Genomic DNA, 19,766 nt, shown 5'->3' with positions numbered 1-19,766 from the left:
CCCTCTCCAGTAGCTTCTTGTCTTTCCTATACTTTCAGTCTGTGACATAACGCTGTTGAAAAATCATTATCCCTTCTTCTACTGAGCAACCAAAAAGCGCTGACAAAGTGTCCAGCGGCGGCTCCCCCAAACACTCCCGTCACCCGGGATTTGCAGGGGGCGAAGGCCTGTGGATGGGTGCCGACAGCTCCCTAAACTGCTGGTGAGGGCAGTGACCCCGAGGGAAGGGGGGCGAGCTCACTTCCAGCCCCCTGCCCGGGCGCTTCCCGTGCCCCGGGAGCGGGGCCGCGCGGGGCGGGGCCGTGGGCGGTCCCGGAAGATCCGGGTCGGAGGGGACGGGAAGTCGGGACGTGGCCGCCGCAGCGGAGCAGGAGGCGGAGGGCGGGCGGGAGGCGGCGGAGGAGGATGGCGGCGGTGCTGAGCTCGGACCGGCTCGAGGTCTCGGTGGACGGGCTGACGCTGAGCCCCAACGCCGAGGTGCCGCCCTGCGAAGCGCGGCCGGCGCAGGGCGAGCCGGCGGCGGGGCGGGGCCGGCCGGGCCCCGGTGCTCCCGGCGCGGCGGAGGCCGGCGGCGAGGCGGCGGAGGAGGCGGCGCTGAGCCTGGAGCGGAGCTGGGGCTTCGCGCTGGAGGAGCTGTACGGGCTGGCGCTGCGCTTCTTCAAAGGTGAGCCCCGCCCCAGCCTGGCCCCACAGCCCTGGCACGGGCCGGGGGAGCCACCGGGCCCGGGGCAGCCTCGGGCGGCATCGCCCGGGCCGGACTGCGGGGCGCAGGGGAAGCCCCGGAGAGCCGCGGGGGGCGGCCCCGGGGGGACTCGGTGTGCCGGGCGAGGGGCGAGCAGCATGTCCCGGCGACGGAGACTGCTCCTGGGGATGCGCTTTTCCTTGTTCCTCGGGACGCGAGCCGAGGCGGGCGGCGGCAGAAGAGCCGGGAGAGGCTGCCCCGGGCCGCGGGGCCGGCAGGGCACTGCCGGGGGATTGCAGCGCCCGACCTAAAAACGGAGCTACAGAGGTCCTTGCTGGTGGCAGGGGAAGGCACAGCTCGCAGACGTGGGCGAGGAGCGCTCGCTTTGAGCGGTGCCGCGTCTGCTGACAGCCGGGATCCTGGCGGGAGGTGTCGGGCCATCTCCGCAGGATGCCAACTCCAGGGCTGGCTTTGCTGCTTCAGGACGCGAGGACGTAGTCTTTAGCTGCGGCCGGAGGGGTTTAGGTTGGACATTAGGAAGAATTTCTTTATAGAAACGGTGATTAAACGTTAGAATGGACTGCCCAGGGAGGTGGTGGAGTCACCCTCCCTGGAGGTGTTTAAGGAAAGACTAGAGGTGGCACTTGATGTCGTGGTCTACTTTACATGGTGGTGTTCGACCATAGGTTGGACTCGATAATCTGAGAGGTCTTTTCCGACCTAATTGATTCTGTTTGCCGTCATGACTCCCACAGGCAGCTGTGTGAGGCAGCAGTGAAATACCCAGGGTGTAGACCTGGAGCGTTTTTCTGGGATTCCCTGTATCGAGGTTTGCATCTGCAGGAAGCCAGAGGTACCTTACCACTCTTGGTTTCTTTAGGAGAAGAAAATCAGCTATGTGGTTTAGAGAAGAGCTGTGTTCGCTGCAGCACTGTGTTCAGCACGTTGAGTGATGTGTCGCTCCAGAGGATTTCAGGCAGCTGCTGCTTCATGCAGGGTGCAGAGCAGGGTGTCCAGCGACATGCCTGCGCTGGGGAAGACAGCTCTGTACTTGGAAAGGTCAGTCTTGCGGCAGTCAGTTGTTAGATGACCTCCCAGAAAGGCTCTCTCTTCTGAGGGGAAGCATTGCTGGCAGGTGGAAGCTCTGCTGGAAGGACAAAGTTGTCTGTTTTCTTCACATTGAGTTGTTTGGAGCATGTAAGGCTTTAAGGAGTTTCTGGAGCCCTGGTTCTTTGACCCTGTTCTAATGCCCTTCCACAAAGCATTTTGTTAACATGCTAATATACAGAGATATTACTTTTTTAAGCTGTATAAAAACCCAGAAGACATCCTAAAATCTTGATTTTTTTTTAAATTTATTTTTCCTTTGTATCAGAAGCTGCTACGACTGGTTATCAGGAAGCATTGTACCTTCTGTCTCTTTCTTCTTTCTGTAAAATGAGTTGCTTAGAAGAATACTGGTTTGGTTTAATGAGTGCTTATTCTTAAAACATGATGGAGAAAGAAACATCTCTGCAGCAGCAAATTCCTCGTCTCAGTCAACTGTGGTCTTACTCTGTCTTGGGCTGAATATTCTACTGGAACCTGTATTTACGGTGTAAAAATTACACACCGTGAGTGAGTTTATCTACATTATTGCTATGTAGATAAGCAGTACCCTGTATCTATTTTATCACATGTTTTAATGGAATTTATACTCAAGTTTATCTCCTTGGATGGTGAAAAGTCAGTGTAGTGTTACTTGTGTGTAAGTTCCAGTTCCTTGCATTGTCTTGTCTCAGCAGTTTTTTTTTTGTTGCTCTCCTTTTAATCAAAACTAAATATCAACGTTTCGACTTACTGCTGCTCCTTTTTTAGCCTTCTGCAATTTCTTGTAACTCATGGTTTTATTTAAAAGAGGAGATTTTTCCACGTTGTATTGAGTTGTCAGACTTTCCAATAAAGACCTTATTTCTCTGTCCTTATGGCTGGAGTAACTCACACAAAGTCATTGCCCATCATTTCATCTGTAGCTTTTTTCCTGAAAGTGACGTAACATGAGGATTTTTATTTATAGATGTGATGGTGAGTTACAGGAGCTTGTAATACTTGGGTTACTGATTCTGCCAGCTTGTTCTATATCTGCACGGCTCCGAAAATAATTGGTCTCGTTTGCAAATGATTTTCATGCATCCGCTGTCAAAACAACTGTGGGAGTGGGCACGCTTGTTTAGCAGCCTTGTACATGCCAAGGAGCAAATATGGATTCCTCCTGTACTTCAAGTAGCAACATATGAGGCATCCGAAATTCCCCGATGTTAATAGGTCAAAGCTGAGACCTTGTTCATCGTCATTCTTCTCAAACTGTGCTGATTTGGAGATAGAGGTGGCTCTGAAAAACTTCCATGGAATAAAAGAGTGACTCAAAGCAGTATTAGTTTGGGAGAATGGTGGTATCTGGTTTAACTATGGTGATTGGGATGGAAGGATCTTGGGTCGGGATGCCAGAAGAGCCCTGTGTGAGGTCAAAGGGTAAGCAGCAATCTCTAGTTAAGCAGCTGCCTTTCTGCTTCAGTGTGCAGACAAGAGTTGTCTGTAACTCATGATACACTTTCTTCCTAGAAAAGTTGAACGTGATCAAAATACTTCAGATTTGCCTGTTACAGTGACTGCTGACACTTGTCTGCGGTGGCATATTGCAGGGAACAGAATTGCTCGAAGACAAGACAGGAAGGGACATAAACAATGTGCAAAATGCAGCTGAAGCTAGACTAGGATGCTGAAGAGACTCAAGAGCTACTTTATTCTGTCTCTGATAAAGACAGATCTAAAGCAGATCTAAAACGCTTGACCCTGTGTCACTTCCACTGTCAGGCCTTAGGCTATGCAGGAGATGTGCACTACCTTTTTTTAGCATTCATAATGGCTTGTGAAGAGAGCTTTTCAGAAGAACAGAGGCATAGAAAATAGATGGTAATAGTGTTCCAGTCCATTTTTGTGTGGGAAACCAGAGCCTTCTTTCCCTTATGCACTCTTTCCCTTACTGCTCCGTCGAGCCTACTGCAGGTCGACCAGTGTTTTGGCTGCCATTAAGAAGCTGCTCCACTGTGCTGGATCCAGTGTACAGTGGAGAAGACAGTCATGTTACAGTCATTGTGTATTTCTTTGTCTCTAGGACTGTCTGTAATTGTGAGCCCTGGGGCAGCTGGCAGAGTACAAGTGTCTCTGATGGCTTATTCTGCTTGCTGAACTGGTACGAGCTATGCCAGTGAAGACAGCCTGTTCAAGATGTAAGTTGTGTCCTGCAGTAGGAGACAGTGGCTTGCATAATTCTGCCAGCAAATATCTTCCAGTATCAGCCTGGCGTTGTTGTTTTCCACATCCTGTCATTGAAATACCATTGCACCCAACCTTCAATATATGACAGTCCCTGAAGTGTTCATGCGCTGCCTAAAGTGATTTGCAGTGCAACACATCTGAGTAGACAGTACACAAACCATATCATTTTGGTATCTAAAAGCTTTCCTGGAATGTTAAGTACTCCAATTTTCTTTGACTGCTCAAGGTATTTCCTCTTATCCTAACAAGAATGCATCTTCAACCTCAGCAGAACATCATTCTGAATTAATTGTTTGATCTCTTTTTTGAGCACTGATTTGATAGCATGATTGTAATTCGTATGTTAAGTAGGCTCTTGTTTTCAAGATATGAAAACTCCTATAACTTATCTACATTTGTGAAGTTGAGCTTTGATCATGTTTAATTGGAAGGGCTGGTTGGTAATTCTTCTGATGATGCAGAACACCTTTAGGAGAGGAGAATTAGGAGTGTAAGAGCGTACTGGGATCTGCAGGAGCAGTTCAGTCCTCGCACTTCTCAGTTTTGGTCTTGCTCATTAAAACTTTGCAAGTAAATAGAATTAACATATGTTACTTCTGCTTTTAAGAGCTGAGGTGAAAAATCACATTTCACAAACTTTTCTAGCTTCTTCTAGATGACTTGACCTGATGCCATCCCACAGGAATTAGGTGTTTAGAGTGGGTGAAGAAGAAGGTGCAGGACGTTGTGCCATGTTTCTTACAGGGGGAAAAAAATCAGAATTTACACACGAGTAACAGTGTCTTGCACAATACAGTCTCTTAAGCATAGTTCTTAAATTCCTTTGAGTCTAAATTTATGGGCTTTTTTCAATTCATGTCGATAATACAGTGCCACGTAGTGACATAAGCCCCTGTTACCAGCCTCTCATTACTATAGCAGCTTCATCTTTCTGTTGTGTTTGCAGGCTGAGCCTCTCTCAGGCCCTCTTGGGTCAGGCGTACCAGTGGCGTAGGGAGCGTTGTGTAGTTGCTGTATTACTGCTGTGCACACACATCCTTTGGATTTCTCAGTGTGTTCCCGAGAGCTTCAGCTTCCTGACAGCTGTGTTAGGTGTGTGGGTAATGCCTGCTTAAATGGTACGTTCATGGGTGCTTGAATAAATTTGGCAGTTCTACTTGTCTGGACACACTAATGCACTTCTTGGCATATTTGACTCTGCAGATGAGTTCAGGTCCTCTGGTTCATTTAAACAGCAACAATTCCAAATCTTTGGGATGATTATACAGCGTGGTTCATGCTGAAGAATTCAACTGAAAAATAACTAGTGTACAACTTCACTGTCTGACTGGCTCCAAGTGTTTTTCTGATAATTTGCTTCTAATCTGCATTATCTACAAGTCACTGAATGCCTCTCATACTTTTCTCATCTGTCTGTTTTCCTCTCTTATTTGACTTGTTTATTGTTCTTCCCTTGGGTCACCATTCTTTGTAAAATGCAGATTTTGGCTTCTCTCAGTAATTAGGGCATGAGGTCTGACTTCTCTGTTCTGTGAAAATGCAGATGTGCTGTGCATAGCATGGGAAATGATGGGTTTTTTTCACTCTAATTCTCTTCAGAAGCGAGTTCAAATACTGATGAAGTTATCTGGCTTAGGCAGCAGTCTAGTACATCAAATAGCTATGTTTTTTGGCAGACAGCTGTAGGTACACAGGTTGTGCAAGGTAAACTATGCTATAGTGACCCCTCGAGAATCATACTTTGCTCAGAAGTCTGGCAAAATTTCAGTTTAGTGCCCTTGTCAATTGACATGCTTTTTAGCACAGTGCCCCAGGATATTAAGTATTATTTCAAAGCGCGTTTGGTTTATTGAGGCTAATGGAAGTGCTTGTTACCTAATGAGTAAATTCCGAGTTAAATGTGAAGTGTGAAGAATTGATGAAAAGCCAAAGGGCTCTTTGAGAGGCCTGAGAGCAGGAGACCCGAGACCCATGGAGAGAGCTTACCAGCATGTAGTGATTTGCATCTCTTAAGGATCACAGACTTGGGGTGGGAAGGGACTGCTGGGGATTGTCAGGTTTAGCCCTCCTGTTTCAGATCAGGCTTCATGGGATTGTCTACATTTGGGTCTTGAATATCTGCTATCATGGAGACTTAAAAACTCTGGACAGTGGGTTCCAATGCTTGATCACTCTCAGTTAAAAATCAAAACAAAATATTAAAAGAAAACCCAACAAAAACCCCCCAAACCAACCAAATAAAAAAACCCAACAAAAATGCTTAAGTGGCGTTTCCTATATTTCGATTTGTGTCAGCTGCCTCTTGTCCTTTCACTGTGTACCACTGAGTAGACTCTGGTTCAGTTTTTATATCCCCCCTTCTCCACTAGATATAGCTGGAGATATCTCTCCAGCTATTTTTGGAAATAGATATTTTTGTGGAGAAAGGCTTCTGTTTTTGAAACTGGAAGCTATATTTGCTGTAAGGTTGTGGGACACTGGAACAAGAGCAAATACTTCAAATTCTGCAAGAGTGATGTGGACCTCTAGGAATTGATAATAAGTAACTAAATATTTGCCTTCCTAAACATTTGATTCTGGCTTCAAAACAAATGGCATATATGTAATGGTTCCTTGTGATGTTTTAACTGAGTAAGTCCAATAACGTACTGAACTTTCTCTGTCAAAAATATAGCTTCTTGCTGTGACCTGCACACACTTTCCCTCTGGGATTGTTTCTGATTTCCAGAAGTATTTGTTCTCAGTTTCTCGATAAGCTGTAAGTAGAGGTATTTTCCATCCTCTCTTGTTCTAAGATTTGTTTCATTTCCTGTTAATACCTCTGTTCACAAGCATCAGCCAAGCAATTTTGCAATACGTGTCAGCTCTGAAATTTAGGTGTGGACTGTTCAGTTTGGGGCTGTAAACAACTTGCTCCAAAGGAGAACTGGAAACTAGTGGCAGCGCTGCCTCCAGCTCCTGACTACATGGAGAGCACTACAGTCATGATGTGACTATCGCTTACCTCTGGTAATAGCTTCCTCATTTCAGCCCTTCCAAAAGGAGATGATGCTTATTTATTTGTTTTCCTGTTCAATACAAATGTCTTTTCTTAACGAGCAGTGTAGCTGCATATAGCAGTGCTGTTTCTGTGATTTGTTTTGACAGTTTAAATGTGCTGAGGTAAATCCTATCTGACTAATTCATATATCATTTTTAAATCAATGCCAGACTCTTCTTACCCGTAAATGTGCAGCGGGATCTAACCTGGAATGCTTCAGAAGGAGTTGGTGTGGAGCCACTGGAATACGTTCAGGCTTATGTTGCCTTATTCTTACATCCAGAGCTCTCTGTACATGTTGATGCTGATGGAGTCAGCTCTAAGGTTTTTCATTGTGATAGGCTATTCCAACTGCCTTGGCAAAGTGCAGCAATTAAATTCCCTCAAGGAGAACTCTCCTTAAGTCTGATTTTTTGTCTGTGCAGTTTTCCTTGCCTTCCACCTTGGTTGTTCTGCTTTCATTGATGTGAAGAGCAAAAGGAGAGCAATCTATAAAGTTAACATCACATTTTTCTTTGTGGAAAATCCTTCCTATCCACACTAGAGTAGACTTGGTAGACACACTTGAATTCAGTTGGGGTTTTTAAATGTTTCAGAGATGTAGATCCATATGGTACAATGTTCAACAAATTAACATAAATATTTGTGGTAACTTATTAGCTAAGATTGACTGTAGATAGTATGATGAAAACATGTAGATAGTATGAGGAAAAACATTTCACAATGAAGTTTTAGCAGCTGAAATGGATGTGTTTCTTCTAGACAGATCTATATTTTATTTGAATAGAACTGTCGTAATTTGTCTAACCTTTTGTGACTTGACTTACTTATTCTTTTTTTATGGAGGAAATTATGGTAATGGTTATACAAAATCCTCTTTCCTCTCCTGTGTTTAATCAATTAATCACAACAGTGAAATTTTCTTTCTTTTCCTACAGAAAAAGATGGCAAAGCCTTTCATCCAACATATGAAGAAAAGCTCAAACTTGTGGCACTGCATAAGCAAGTTCTGCTGGGACCTTACAACCCTGACACTTGCCCCGAAGTTGGATTCTTTGATGTGCTGGGGAATGATAGAAGGTAAAAGGGCTGGTGCTTTTGTTGGTCTTAACTCTGCATTTCCTGTCTGAAGATAACATCATCCAATTTCTGCAAGAGGAGTACAAGTGTGTGGGTTATCTCAGTGTGTGTGTGTGTATGCTAATGGAAAGTGCAAGTGGCCTCTTCAAATACATCTTAGAAATCTTGAGTCACGGTTGAGTACAGGAACTAACAGATGATTTTTTTCAGCCGCATTAGGAGATGCTGCTGTGCAGACAGTCCAGTTTCTCATAGCAGTTTAAGGCTGCATTAACGTGCAGGCCCATGTTTCATCCTAACTCCATGCCAGGCCAAGCCTTTTGCCAGCGGCAGAAGCATTCACCATAGCTTGTCCTAATACCAAAGATAATTTCTGAAATTAGACACCTGATGCATTCACACTGAGTAAATTTTTTATGAGATCTGGGCAGTCTAAGGTGTGTCTGGTATCGCTTGCAGTTCGGGCTGCACTCCTCATGTTCATTGTTGCTATTTCTCGTGTGAAGGCAACGTGCAACACAGCAGTGGCTTCTCTGAGCTGGACCCAGTGCACTGCTTTTGGACAAATGGATACAGCTTTCCTTAGGAAGAACCAAGCTGCTGCTTTTAACTAACTGAAGCGCTGTAATCAATAGTTGTTACCATGTTTGTTCGTTCAGGAAAATGTATACTGCTTTTTCCACAAACTAGAGTGCAAGAAGGGTAAAAAAATACATCAGGTTCACTTGTAGCTGGGAAGTTTTTTGACATAGTTCACAATTCAAGGTAGAGTTGATGGTATGTATGAGATTTCATGTAAGAGCTGAGTTAGGTCTGTTTGAAAGAGTTGTTCTGATGCAGGCAGTACTGTCTTTGGGGAAAAGTTGTTGGTTCTCTGAAACTGCATATGATCGAGTTTGGTCCCTGGTCTTCCAACTTTTTTTTCTTTGCTGTGTTCTCAGTTCACTAATGATGTGAAAAGAGTTGAGTCTTGTGTTATTTCAGGTGATTTCTCTCTTTTTCTCAGGAAGGAATGGGCTGCTCTTGGAAACATGTCAAAGCAAAAAGCTATGACAGAATTTGTCAAGCTCCTACATAGGTGCTGCCACTTGTTTTCAACGTATGTCACTTCCCACAAGATAGAGAAAGAAGAACAAGAAAAGAAAAGGTAACATTTGAGTGCTTTAGTGTTGGTGTATATTGTGTAACTCTTGACCTGCGGAGAGTATCACAGCTGGCCTAGGCTGAAGTTATCTTAGGAAGATAAATACTTGAAGTTTAGGTGGCCGTGGTACCATTTGATCTCTTTAAGCCTTTTTACTTTGTCAGAAATGAGTGATTGTTTCTGAGGTGAAGACAGCTAAAATATAAGGAATTATAAAAATTTTGCTGATACTGTCATCTGCTTAAGTAGAGATGCTTCACAAAATGTCTGTCCCAATTTCTGTGGACTAAATTGTCAGGTTGAGACCCCTGGTGGCCTAGTGGTTAGCGTGCAGGACTTTCACTGCTGCGACCACGGGTTCAAATCCCGGTCTCCTGGCCTGATGGAGGTCGTTAGCCCTGTGTGGCCATCCATCTATGAGAAGGACACTCTAAACAAACCTATGTCCTGAGGACCTCACTGCCATTGTCCAAGCTTGCTTGGCCCCGGCAGATGAACCTTAGGATTAAAGGGTGGGCTCAGTTCAGCGCAGGCTGTGTCTCACCTAAAAAATCCATTGCGCAGGCTGGAAAGGTAAAAGACCTTTCCCCAAATCTTCGTTCGCGAAGATGGGCCATTATAAATTGTCAGGTGTTTTAAACTCCTAGTATGGGTTAGGAAATTGACAAAGGCTGTCTTATTATTGCTTACATGTCATGTGGTTGTTAAACTATAGTATCCACATCATTATTCCACATGTGTTAAAGCTTGGAAGATGTGTTTATAAGGTTTTCAGGCAATTTTTTCTACTGCCCTCTGCTACAGATAGCTTAGGAACAAGTTAGCGTGAATATCAAATTGTGACACAGGATTTACACCTGTCATGCTGCTGAGCACGGTAAAACTGTACAATAATGTGTTTTCTTCATGTGTCCAATAAGACGCTTCTCCAGGCCAGTTTAAGTGGGAGGAGATAATACCGCCCAAAAAGCTTTATTGGGCAGGCAAAAAGCAGGCTACAGCATGTTGAAAATAACTCATCCTAGGACTGTAGGAATGCTGAAATAGCTTATTGAGTGGATGTTGCAGAAGAGAAGAGGAAGAACGAAGGCGGCGTGAAGAGGAGGAACGTGAGCGTTTACAAAAAGAAGAAGAAAAACGTAGGCGAGAAGAAGAGGAAAGATTGAGAAGGGAAGAAGAGGAGAGGAGGAGAATAGAGGAGGAACGACTTCGGATGGAACAACAGAAGTGAGTAGCAGAAGCAAACAACACTTAAAATAACTGCATTGCACTTGAGACAATTGTATCTCTTTAAATGGTTCTGCTAAAGGTCAGAGCACTCGAGCCTGGCAGTGACATTTGCATCCTTAGTTAACTGAGGGACACAGTTTGCAGAGGAAAAATTATCCTAACGTGTTATTGTATGCAGCTTTCTCAGATGAAAGTGCCAGAGAAGCTTTGTTTAAAGAGGAGCTCTGGAGGTTTTGGGGTTCAAGGGCTGAACCTCATGAAAACTTGTGGTTCTGCTTCTTAAATGATTAATGCTGCACTCAGCTGAGCAGAGCTGTGTCCAGCTGGAAGTGTTGTTTGAACTGTGACTTGAAAGTTTCTTAACTTGTCACAGAAGGCAGAGCCTTGGAAATCAGATAAACCGCAGTTCAGGGGAGTACAGAATTCACGTTCAAATGCACTTAATCACTGTTCGTAGCCTGAATTAAATTGTTTACTTGGAATATAAGCTCTAATTATATGTCATTGTTCCCATCACATGCAGATGCTGAAAACGTGGATCTGGCTTTGCACATTTAATATTTAAGGGAGCAGTAAAGCTGTTCCACATCAGTCAACAGTCATTTTCCATAATAAAAATGTCTTCGCAGGGGGTGTCTCTGAAGTAGATCCTGTACTTGCTATGTAGTGGGTTTGAGAAGGGAACAAATAATTAATCCACAAGTTTTACCGTTTGAGTAACATGGTGAGAGCCAGAAGAGTGTAAAAGAGAGACATAGATTAACAGATCTAATAAAAAGTGTTGCACAATGCTAAGTAACAAGAAGTGTGGTATGCCTTGAAGCTAGGAGGGATTTTTACAGGAATAAGAGTTGTGTATTAAGTGGTTGTAGAAGGTTACAGAGACAAAGAATTCAGACAGAAAAGGAACGTGGACACTTATGTACCGACCGAGTGTATCTAAACTGGTCATAGTTTGCTGAAAAGTATTAAATCTTGCTCTTTAGGACAGAAAACGAGTGGGAAGGAAAAAATTACTTCTGCATTTGTGTTATACTTCTTTCTTCCTCTGAAACATTGATAGCTGGTTACTGATGGATGTAACATGTGAGACAAACTCTGGATCTAGCTGGTAGTTTACTCTATGGTTTCTATTAGTCCTTTGGAGAGAGGATCAAAACTGAGTCTGCACATAAGTTACCCATGTGTTCCTGAAATTTCAGCAGTTGAGTTTACTGGAGGTGCCCTAGCTGGCAGCATTATTTTTTTTTTTTTTTTTGTTCCTGAATTAGTCCACTGTCAGTCATGTTTTTCATACCTATTTGCATACTGGCCGGGGAAATTAAGATAGTCATGCGGTATGTTTTTCTTAGACTTACCAAAAAGCATTGGCATGTTGTACCACAGCAGTTTTGTTCTTATCAATATTTGTAGGTCCACTAGAAGGATGTTTTCTGGAAGAGCCACATGTGAATTTTTTCCTTTGCTTGATGGAGAAATTTAGCCATACATTTTTTCATAGCTTTACCTATCAGACTACAGATTGAGAATTATGTGAGAGGTCTTGTTGTTTTAACATTATATGTTTCCAAACATTGGGTAGAAATTGTTGCTTCCTTCTGTATATTCTCAGCACATTTTTTAGGCAAAATTCACATTTGCATTAGATCTGGGCACTGCTCTGTTATGTAGATTTATTTTAATTGGGTTTTGCAGGAACAGAATTAACTGTCTTTGAGGCCACTTAAGTCATTTAAATACAGGGATTTCCCCAATACCCTCAGCTGCTTGTAATCTGCTACTCTCCTCCCACCAATCCAGGCAGCAGATAATGGCAGCGCTGAACTCCCAGACTGCCATTCAGTTCCAGCAATATGCAGCCCAGCAGTATCCGGGCAACTATGAGCAGCAGCAGATCCTGATTCGGCAGCTCCAGGAACAGCATTATCAGCAGTACATGCAGCAGTTGTATCAAGTCCAGCTCGCACAGCAACAGGTATGGCTGACCAGCCGAGAAACTTGGATTTTGTGTCCCAGGCTGTCACTGGGAGGCGTTGCCTTGACTGCTGTTATCTCCTTGAAAAGATAATTGCTGCAAGGAGAGCTACTGTGCTAGTGAGTAATGCTGCTTCAGATTCAAACACCAAAGCCCCTTTATTTAATCTTTTCGAGTAGTTTTCTGAAGCAGCTGTTAATTAAGAAAATTCTAAGCAGTCTTTACTAATGACTTGGTTTGATATTATTATTGGAGACCAAATGTGAAACGCTCTGCTGCAGCATCAGTGGTGTGTGTGTAATTTAATGGGGGTACATACCAGTGCATCTGAGCATGAACAGACCTACTCAGGTGACTCTCCCTGTAGGTATGAAGATCTGTGCAGAGCAGCAGGCTTTGTTCAGCCCTGTGTTTCCAGCTGAGCATGCAGCACTGATGCATCACTACTGGGTTTGAGATTGCTCCTCCCTGCCAGCTTGAACTGGCATAACTTCTCTCTCTCCTTTTGCATCTATTGTCTGACATCAGTGTCTGATGAATTTGCTTGCCTGCGATAAGCTGCTTGTGAGTTGGGTGGGAGGACTGACTGTAACTGCCAGCCTGAGGTCTATTCTTGAGCTAAGGACTTAAAATACAGTAATTAATTTCCTGTTAAGTCATTTGCGTTTTGTTGAGGCTGATGCCCTCAGCAAAGAAATGTTCAAGGAAGGAAGCCATGTGAACCTCATGAAGTTCAACAAGGCCCTGCACCTGGGTTGGTTCAAGGCACTCTCCAATATCAGTACAGACTTGGGGGTGAATGGATTGAGAGCAGTCCTGCAGAGATGGGCTGGTGAATGAAACACTGGATATGAACTGGCAATGCAGTTCATATCCAGAACTTAATTGCAGCCCAGAAAGCCGATCGTATCCTGGGATGCATAAAAACAAGTGTGGTTGGAAGATTGAGGGACAGAGATGATTCTCCCCCTCTATTCTGCTTGCATGAGACCCCCACCCTGGAATGCTGCATCCAGCTCTGGGTTCTCTGACATAAGAAGAACATGGACCTGTTGGAGCAGGTCAAGAGGAAGGCCAGGAAGATGTTCAGAGGGCTGAAGTGCCTCTGCTGAGGAGACAGGCTGAGATAGCTGGGGTTGTTCAGCCTGGAGAAGGGAAGGCTCTGGGAAAACATCATTGCAGGCTTTCAGTGTCTAAAGGGACTTATTAGAAACATGAAAAAAGACCTTTTTACCAGGGTCTGTAGTGACAGGACAAGGGGCAAAGGTTTTGGTCTGAGAGAGTGTAGGTCTAAATTGAACATAAGGGAGAAGTTATATTTTTTTACAGTGTGGGTGGTCAGACACTGGCACAGGTTGCCCAGAGGAGCTGTGGGAGGCCTGTGCTTGGAACTGTTAAGGGCCAGGTTTGATGGAGCTTTGAGCAGCCTGATCCAGTGCCCATGGCAGAGTGTTTGGAACTAGATGATCTTTAAAGCTCCCTTCCAAGCCAAGCCATGATTTGATGGAGTTCAAGTGGTATAGAAAGGGCAGAGAGTCTCTACCCTGTTCTAGTTGTTCTTGAAGATTAATAAGCCCTTGGTACCAATGCTTTGGTGTCATAGTGGTAAGCAAAAGCTACAGCTTCATCAGACTTGGGCTTAATGTCTTCTGTAGTTGATGCTGCTCCCTTGAGACTGAGGTGTAGGAGAAGCTCCTGCCAGATTTCTGCAGTGCTGTTAACACTGTGCTCCTTTAGATCATGGCTGGCTGCTTTCTATGCACAGAAGACCTAATGCCCTCCAAAACCCAGGCAAAACAGCCTTTCATTTATAATGGCTTACAAAATAATCCTGCCAGGCAATGAAGCTGATCTTTCAAATCTCTACTCGGGCAACTCGTGCAGAGGAAAACATGAAAAAGAAGCATTTAACAGAGCTAAAATTATCTAATTCAAGTTTGGACTCCCCTGAAGACTCACATAGCTTCCATAACACTTCGAGGAATGCTTTCTGTATGGATGCCTGTGACTCAGCTGCATTGGGATCTGTTGGTGCAGTTACAAGCTCACAGATCGGCTTGTGATGCAGTTAGTTTTGGAAAGGCTGTATGCAATAAGGTTTTAGAAAAGTTCTCACCACTTTCTCTCAGTGGACAGAACTGCTGTAGTAGAAAGTGGATCTGGACAGCATCTGTACAAGTGCTCAGATTTTAAATTTAACTTATGTTTGACTGTATTGTCTTCATACTCCTGCAGGATACCTAAAATCCATTTGTTCATCAAAATCTCATTGTTATTATTAGGAATATATGTTATAGGAATGCAGAGCTTCCACAGTTACGTGCAGGAGTTTATTGTGTGTACCCTAATTAATTTGATTTTTTTTTTGTTCAGACTGTATCCACCAGTCTAGAACAAAGTGGCTTCGCTTCCCTTGATACTAAGTAGATGTAATTCTCGCTGGTTAATGTGTGCTGCTTCTATCTTTTGAGTCAAGCCCCCTTGTGGGGTGCAGGGGGAGATTTTTTCTTTTAGGTTGTCTTTATACCTTCTGCTGGAAGTTATAAAACTGACATCTTGTGAGGCTTTGGCTTTCCTTGACTTAATTTCTGTCGTTTTAGGCAGCCTTACAAAAGCAGCAGGAGGCAGTGGTGGCAGCGACAGGAGCACCTCTGACTACTGCATCCAAGGTGAATACACCTGCCCCAGGGGACACCCCATCTATTAATGGGCAGGCCAGTGCACATGCAGACAGCTCCGAAAAAGAGTTGGATCCAGAGGCTTTGGAAGAAGCACTGGAAAATGGACCAAAAGGTAGGACTAGCTAGACTTCTTAATTAAAAATAAATAGCAAAAGCCTTTCTTATGATTCAGGTGTCTTAAGCATGGTTACTGTGGCTCTTTGCTTGGCTTCATTGGGCTATGGAAAAGCTAGGTTTGATTCCTGGGTCTGCTGTCTCTCAAGGCAGAGCAATATTGTATAGGCAAAACAGCTTTGGGAGGGGAGGGGAAGAGGAAGCAACAAAAGTATTTCAGCAGAGCTGATCCAGAACCTCCTTTCACTCTGAACTTGAAGGAAAGGAGTATAAAAGTTCTAGCACAGAAGCTGTTCTGGGCGGAAATATGTTCAATCCTATGTGAACTCAGGTTAAAACTGATTAAAGATCCTTTCAGTGAAGGGTTCTGTGCAGTATAAACCCATCACCTGTGGCAGTACATCTGTCTTCTGAGTCTTTTCTGTCTAAGCACTGTTGGTTTAAATGTGACTGATGGGGGAACTGGTAGCATTTAGTAGTTTTATAACTAAATTTGCACTGCATTTCATACACGTTTTCAGTGTTGAAACCTGCTTCTTCAGTTAAAAAAAAATTACTTGGAAGCAATTCTGATGCTTGTGGTCCTCAAATGCTCCCAAGGCACACTTAAGTATCCAGCATAAATAACTGAAAAAAACCCCTAACTGGAGTATTTCCTCCCATCTCTGCAGATTCTGTTCCAGTGATAGCTGCCCCATCAATGTGGACACGACCCCAGATAAAAGACTTCAAGGAAAAAATCCGTCAGGATGCAGACTCTGTGATCACAGTGGGCCGAGGAGAAGTGGTTACAGTCAGAGTACCAACTCATGAAGAGGGGTCTTACCTCTTTTGGGAGTTTGCTACAGACAATTATGACATTGGTTTTGGGGTGTATTTTGAATGGACAGACTCCCCTAATACTGCAGTCAGTGTGCATGTCAGCGAATCCAGTGATGATGAGGAGGAAGAGGAAGGTAAGCATGCTGATTTATATAAACTGTCAGAGTTTGCCGTGAAGGAAAACCCCGACTGATTGTCTTGTGTAATTTCCTGGCTTCCCTGGCTTACATTTAGCTGGAATCATGTTTTCAATTTTGAATAGGAAGTGCAGTTCTGAAAGTACCTTCAGTCACCTCCTTTGATCAGAGGTAGTTTAAAGGAGTTGAGTCTGGGGAAATCCTTTTCCTAAGTCAACTACTCAGTAAGCTAGACTGAAACCTGTGCCATAATAAAGCACAGTGGATGTGCATGCTGGAAACCTTAAAAAAATCCTGCCCTGCTGTTCATGAGATTTTTCTAGGGAGGAAGTTTCCTTGATGCTTCAGCAAAACAGCTTCAAAGAGCAATGCTGTCAGTGGCTGGGACACAAGTCACAGCCTTTGCCTGCGGGGGAGTCTAGCAAACCATCACAAGAAGTGTTTTGCAATGAGCATGTGATTTACTTAGAAGGAGCTGCCCTGATATAGGAAGCAGTGGCTTTCTGGGAATTACTACTAAGTAATCTCTAGTAGTAAGTATGTCAGATCAGTAGCAGACAGTGTGGGGTAATGTGTTACTGAAAATTAGAGCTTGGCATCTCTACAAACTGACCCAGCTGTCCTGGAGAGATGGATGTGGTGAGTTTTAATATCAAGCTTTATAGATTACAATAAAGTGATCATGCTTACTGTTCCTCCTGCTTCTGGGTGCTTTAGCCACAGCCTTGGTATGAGTCCCTTCGACCCATCTGATTTCAAAGCTAACAAAGAGTGCCTTGTCCAGTGTAGATCAGTCTGACTTTCTCTCGTAAAGCGTCACCCATGTTAACTGACACCCTTCTTTTCTCTTGTAGAAAATGCTAGCAGTGAAGAAAAAGCCAAAAAGAATGCCAACAAGCCTCAGCTAGATGAAATAGTGCCTGTGTACAGACGAGACTGTCACGAAGAAGTGTATGCTGGCAGCCACCAGTACCCAGGGAGAGGAGTTTATCTTCTTAAATTTGACAACTCCTACTCTCTATGGAGGTCAAAAACAGTTTACTACAGAGTTTATTATACTAGATAAAGGTGTGGCTGTGTCTGAGGCTGGGCTGTGCAGAAGATGTCATTTTATTTGGAATTTTCTTCAAGCATAATGGATCCTTTTGAGTCTGTGTTTTATCCTGTCTGTATCTGTATGGTTTGTGTGAACTTTTAACAAGTAGACACTGGGATCTTCCTGCTCCGTGACACTAATGCATATTGCATTGGGCTTAACACAGGATCTCCCTAACCTATTTGGGGATTGGAGTTAACCAATGGAAGTCATTGGCTCCAGTGCTAAGGTCACATCAGTTGCATTTGCTAAAGTCTCATGAAAAAGGGGGAGGGAGTTGCTGGTTCACTGGCTGGGTGATCTGATGTTTCCAGGTCTGGATGCTTTGAATAACTTGTTAATGGTTAATTTAAAGGTCCCATCAATAACTGGTAGATTTGGATGCAGTTTGCTGTGTAGCAAGTTTCTCTTAACTGTAATTGAATGTCAGATTTTTTTACACCATTAAAACTTGAAACTTTAAGTTGATGCAGTTTAGAAACAAGTTGTCTCACTTCTGTCCTCATCAAAGAAACATTCAGTTCCTTAAACCAGTGTAGTGTCTAAGACAAGGATGGTCAGCATTCTGAGAGTACAGCAAATAACCTCTTCTGAAGGTGTAAACTGAATGACTATTAAAAGTGTATGTTACAAGAACAACCTTAATCTCTGCCCCACTGCTAACTCTAAAATAAAAAAAGTCATTTTTTGATGCAATTGACTTAGAACCAAGGGCACAAACTATTTCTGAGTTTGATGGGTTTTTAATGGGGTAGACTTTAAGAAAAAGAAGTCTACAGGCTTGAAACCAGTTTTCTGCACGGCGTTCTGGTTTGCTTTTGTAAGACCTGAATAAGCACGCTGTGCATCTGAAGAGCAGTAAGTCACTTTGATAAAGTATAGGAGTTAATGTTGCACTAATTGCAGAAATCACTGCCACTCCATTTTAGTCTGAACTGGTGATACTGGGGTGTGAACTTTCTGCTTTAATTTGTAACTGTCAGCAGAAAGGCAGAGTGCACATGCAGATACTTAACGTAGCTTTAATCTCAATTTCATATGGTTTGGTTGGGGCATTTTGTATTTTGTATAGTGAAAAAAACGCAGGTTTTGGCTTGAGGCTGCAGTAAGAATACACACCCCACGGGGCCCAGGGGTGATGTGTTGCAATAATGACTTGTGCAAGTGCTCTCTGCATGGGTAATGCACTTTGTTACTGAAAGGAAAGGGTTACTTTGGGTCTCAGATCAGCTCTTGCAGTAAGACTTCCATTGATTAGCTGCAGCATGTGCAGTTTCACAGCAAATGATGTTGAGTTGCGGGATTTGTTTGAATAATTAGTTTGTACATACATGATACTTTTACTTTTCTCATACCAACCGTGGAGATACTTCTCCTAGAGTGCTTAACTTGTCATCTTGCTTTTGGTTCAGCAACACCGTACCAGCTTATAGCTAGTTAGTGCTGCTTTATCCAAAAACACTGTACAATGTTCTGCTCTTGTGTACATACAGTATATAAACCATGACTTTAGAAAGTACCTTGCTTTTAAAGGAAACTGTATTTAATGTAAAAAAAAACACAAAAAAAGAAACAAAAAAAAAAACCAAACACCTTTTAAAAAGGCAGGCACTAATATATTTCTTCTGGTCTTCAATTTACATTTTTTTTGTCCATACAAAAATGTTACAACTTTTTCCTCTAAGAATATTTGTTCTTGGGAGCGGTGTTTGTCGCTTTAAATGGCAGCACTTACTGTCATGTGTTGGATGTTAGAACTTTTACGTTTTCAGACTTTTTTTTATTGCCTCTGGCTGTTGATTAGTACAGTACAAGTGCGATTTCAAGATACCTTGAGATAGTATTTAATCCTAATTAAAATACATTTATCTGTAATGCTGTTGGCTTTTTATTAATTTGCAAATCTTGGCATTGCTGTTTATGGCTATTAAGCTAAGATAAGCTTGTCACCTTCCCCCTCATTTTTAAAGGCTCAGTACCGTCCTCACACTATGGTCTTAGCAGCCAAATCTCTCGGGCCAAAGGCTCTGCACGAGAATGTCGCTGGCTCGCTGGATGAGGCCATCTGTCAGTGTTGGAAGAGCCCAGCTTGAACTGCATCATCGCTTTGGTTTTTGAATGGGTAGCAGAAGGGGTTGGATGTGGGCAGCTAGAACCTGTAAGCTCTCTTTTTGCCGAGAAGAAAAGCGCCTGCCTTTCCCCCTGAGGCTTAATGAACCCAGACCCCAAGGGCAGCAGGGGCTGGGTGTGTTGTCCTGAGAAGCCCTTGGCCCAAAGGGCAAGAGGCAGGCAGGACCATTCACAGTTTAGACTGAACAAGAAGAAAAGCAAGGACCTAGAGGCAAAAAGACAAGTTATTCCAAGGTTTCTGATGGCCAAAATCACCCTTTACTGCTTACCTGCTGCTGGTAAGTAGCTTATCCCAGATCTGAGGCTGCAAGTAGGTT

The 19,766-nt window shown here is 43.6% G+C and overlaps 1 protein-coding gene across 1 annotated transcript; it reads left to right on the top strand.

Annotated features, from left to right (window-relative positions):
* The first annotated feature begins 390 nt into the window (after positions 1 to 390).
* On the top strand, positions 391 to 19,194 carry ACBD3 (acyl-CoA binding domain containing 3). Its single transcript, XM_027696532.1, has 8 exons — positions 391 to 664; positions 7,979 to 8,120; positions 9,127 to 9,267; positions 10,333 to 10,491; positions 12,295 to 12,469; positions 15,070 to 15,262; positions 15,936 to 16,220; positions 17,078 to 19,194. Exons 1-8 carry the CDS (start codon positions 406 to 408, stop codon positions 17,287 to 17,289), a joined length of 1,566 nt encoding a protein of 521 aa, XP_027552333.1. The 5' UTR covers positions 391 to 405; the 3' UTR covers positions 17,290 to 19,194.
* Positions 19,195 to 19,766: the final 572 nt, after the last annotated feature.

Source organism: Neopelma chrysocephalum, unplaced genomic scaffold (assembly GCF_003984885.1).
Source record: "Neopelma chrysocephalum unplaced genomic scaffold, ASM398488v2 Primary Assembly neopelma1_108, whole genome shotgun sequence".
NCBI classification, from domain to species: domain Eukaryota; kingdom Metazoa; phylum Chordata; class Aves; order Passeriformes; family Pipridae; genus Neopelma; species Neopelma chrysocephalum.
This window is presented reverse-complemented; position numbering and strand designations above follow the sequence as displayed.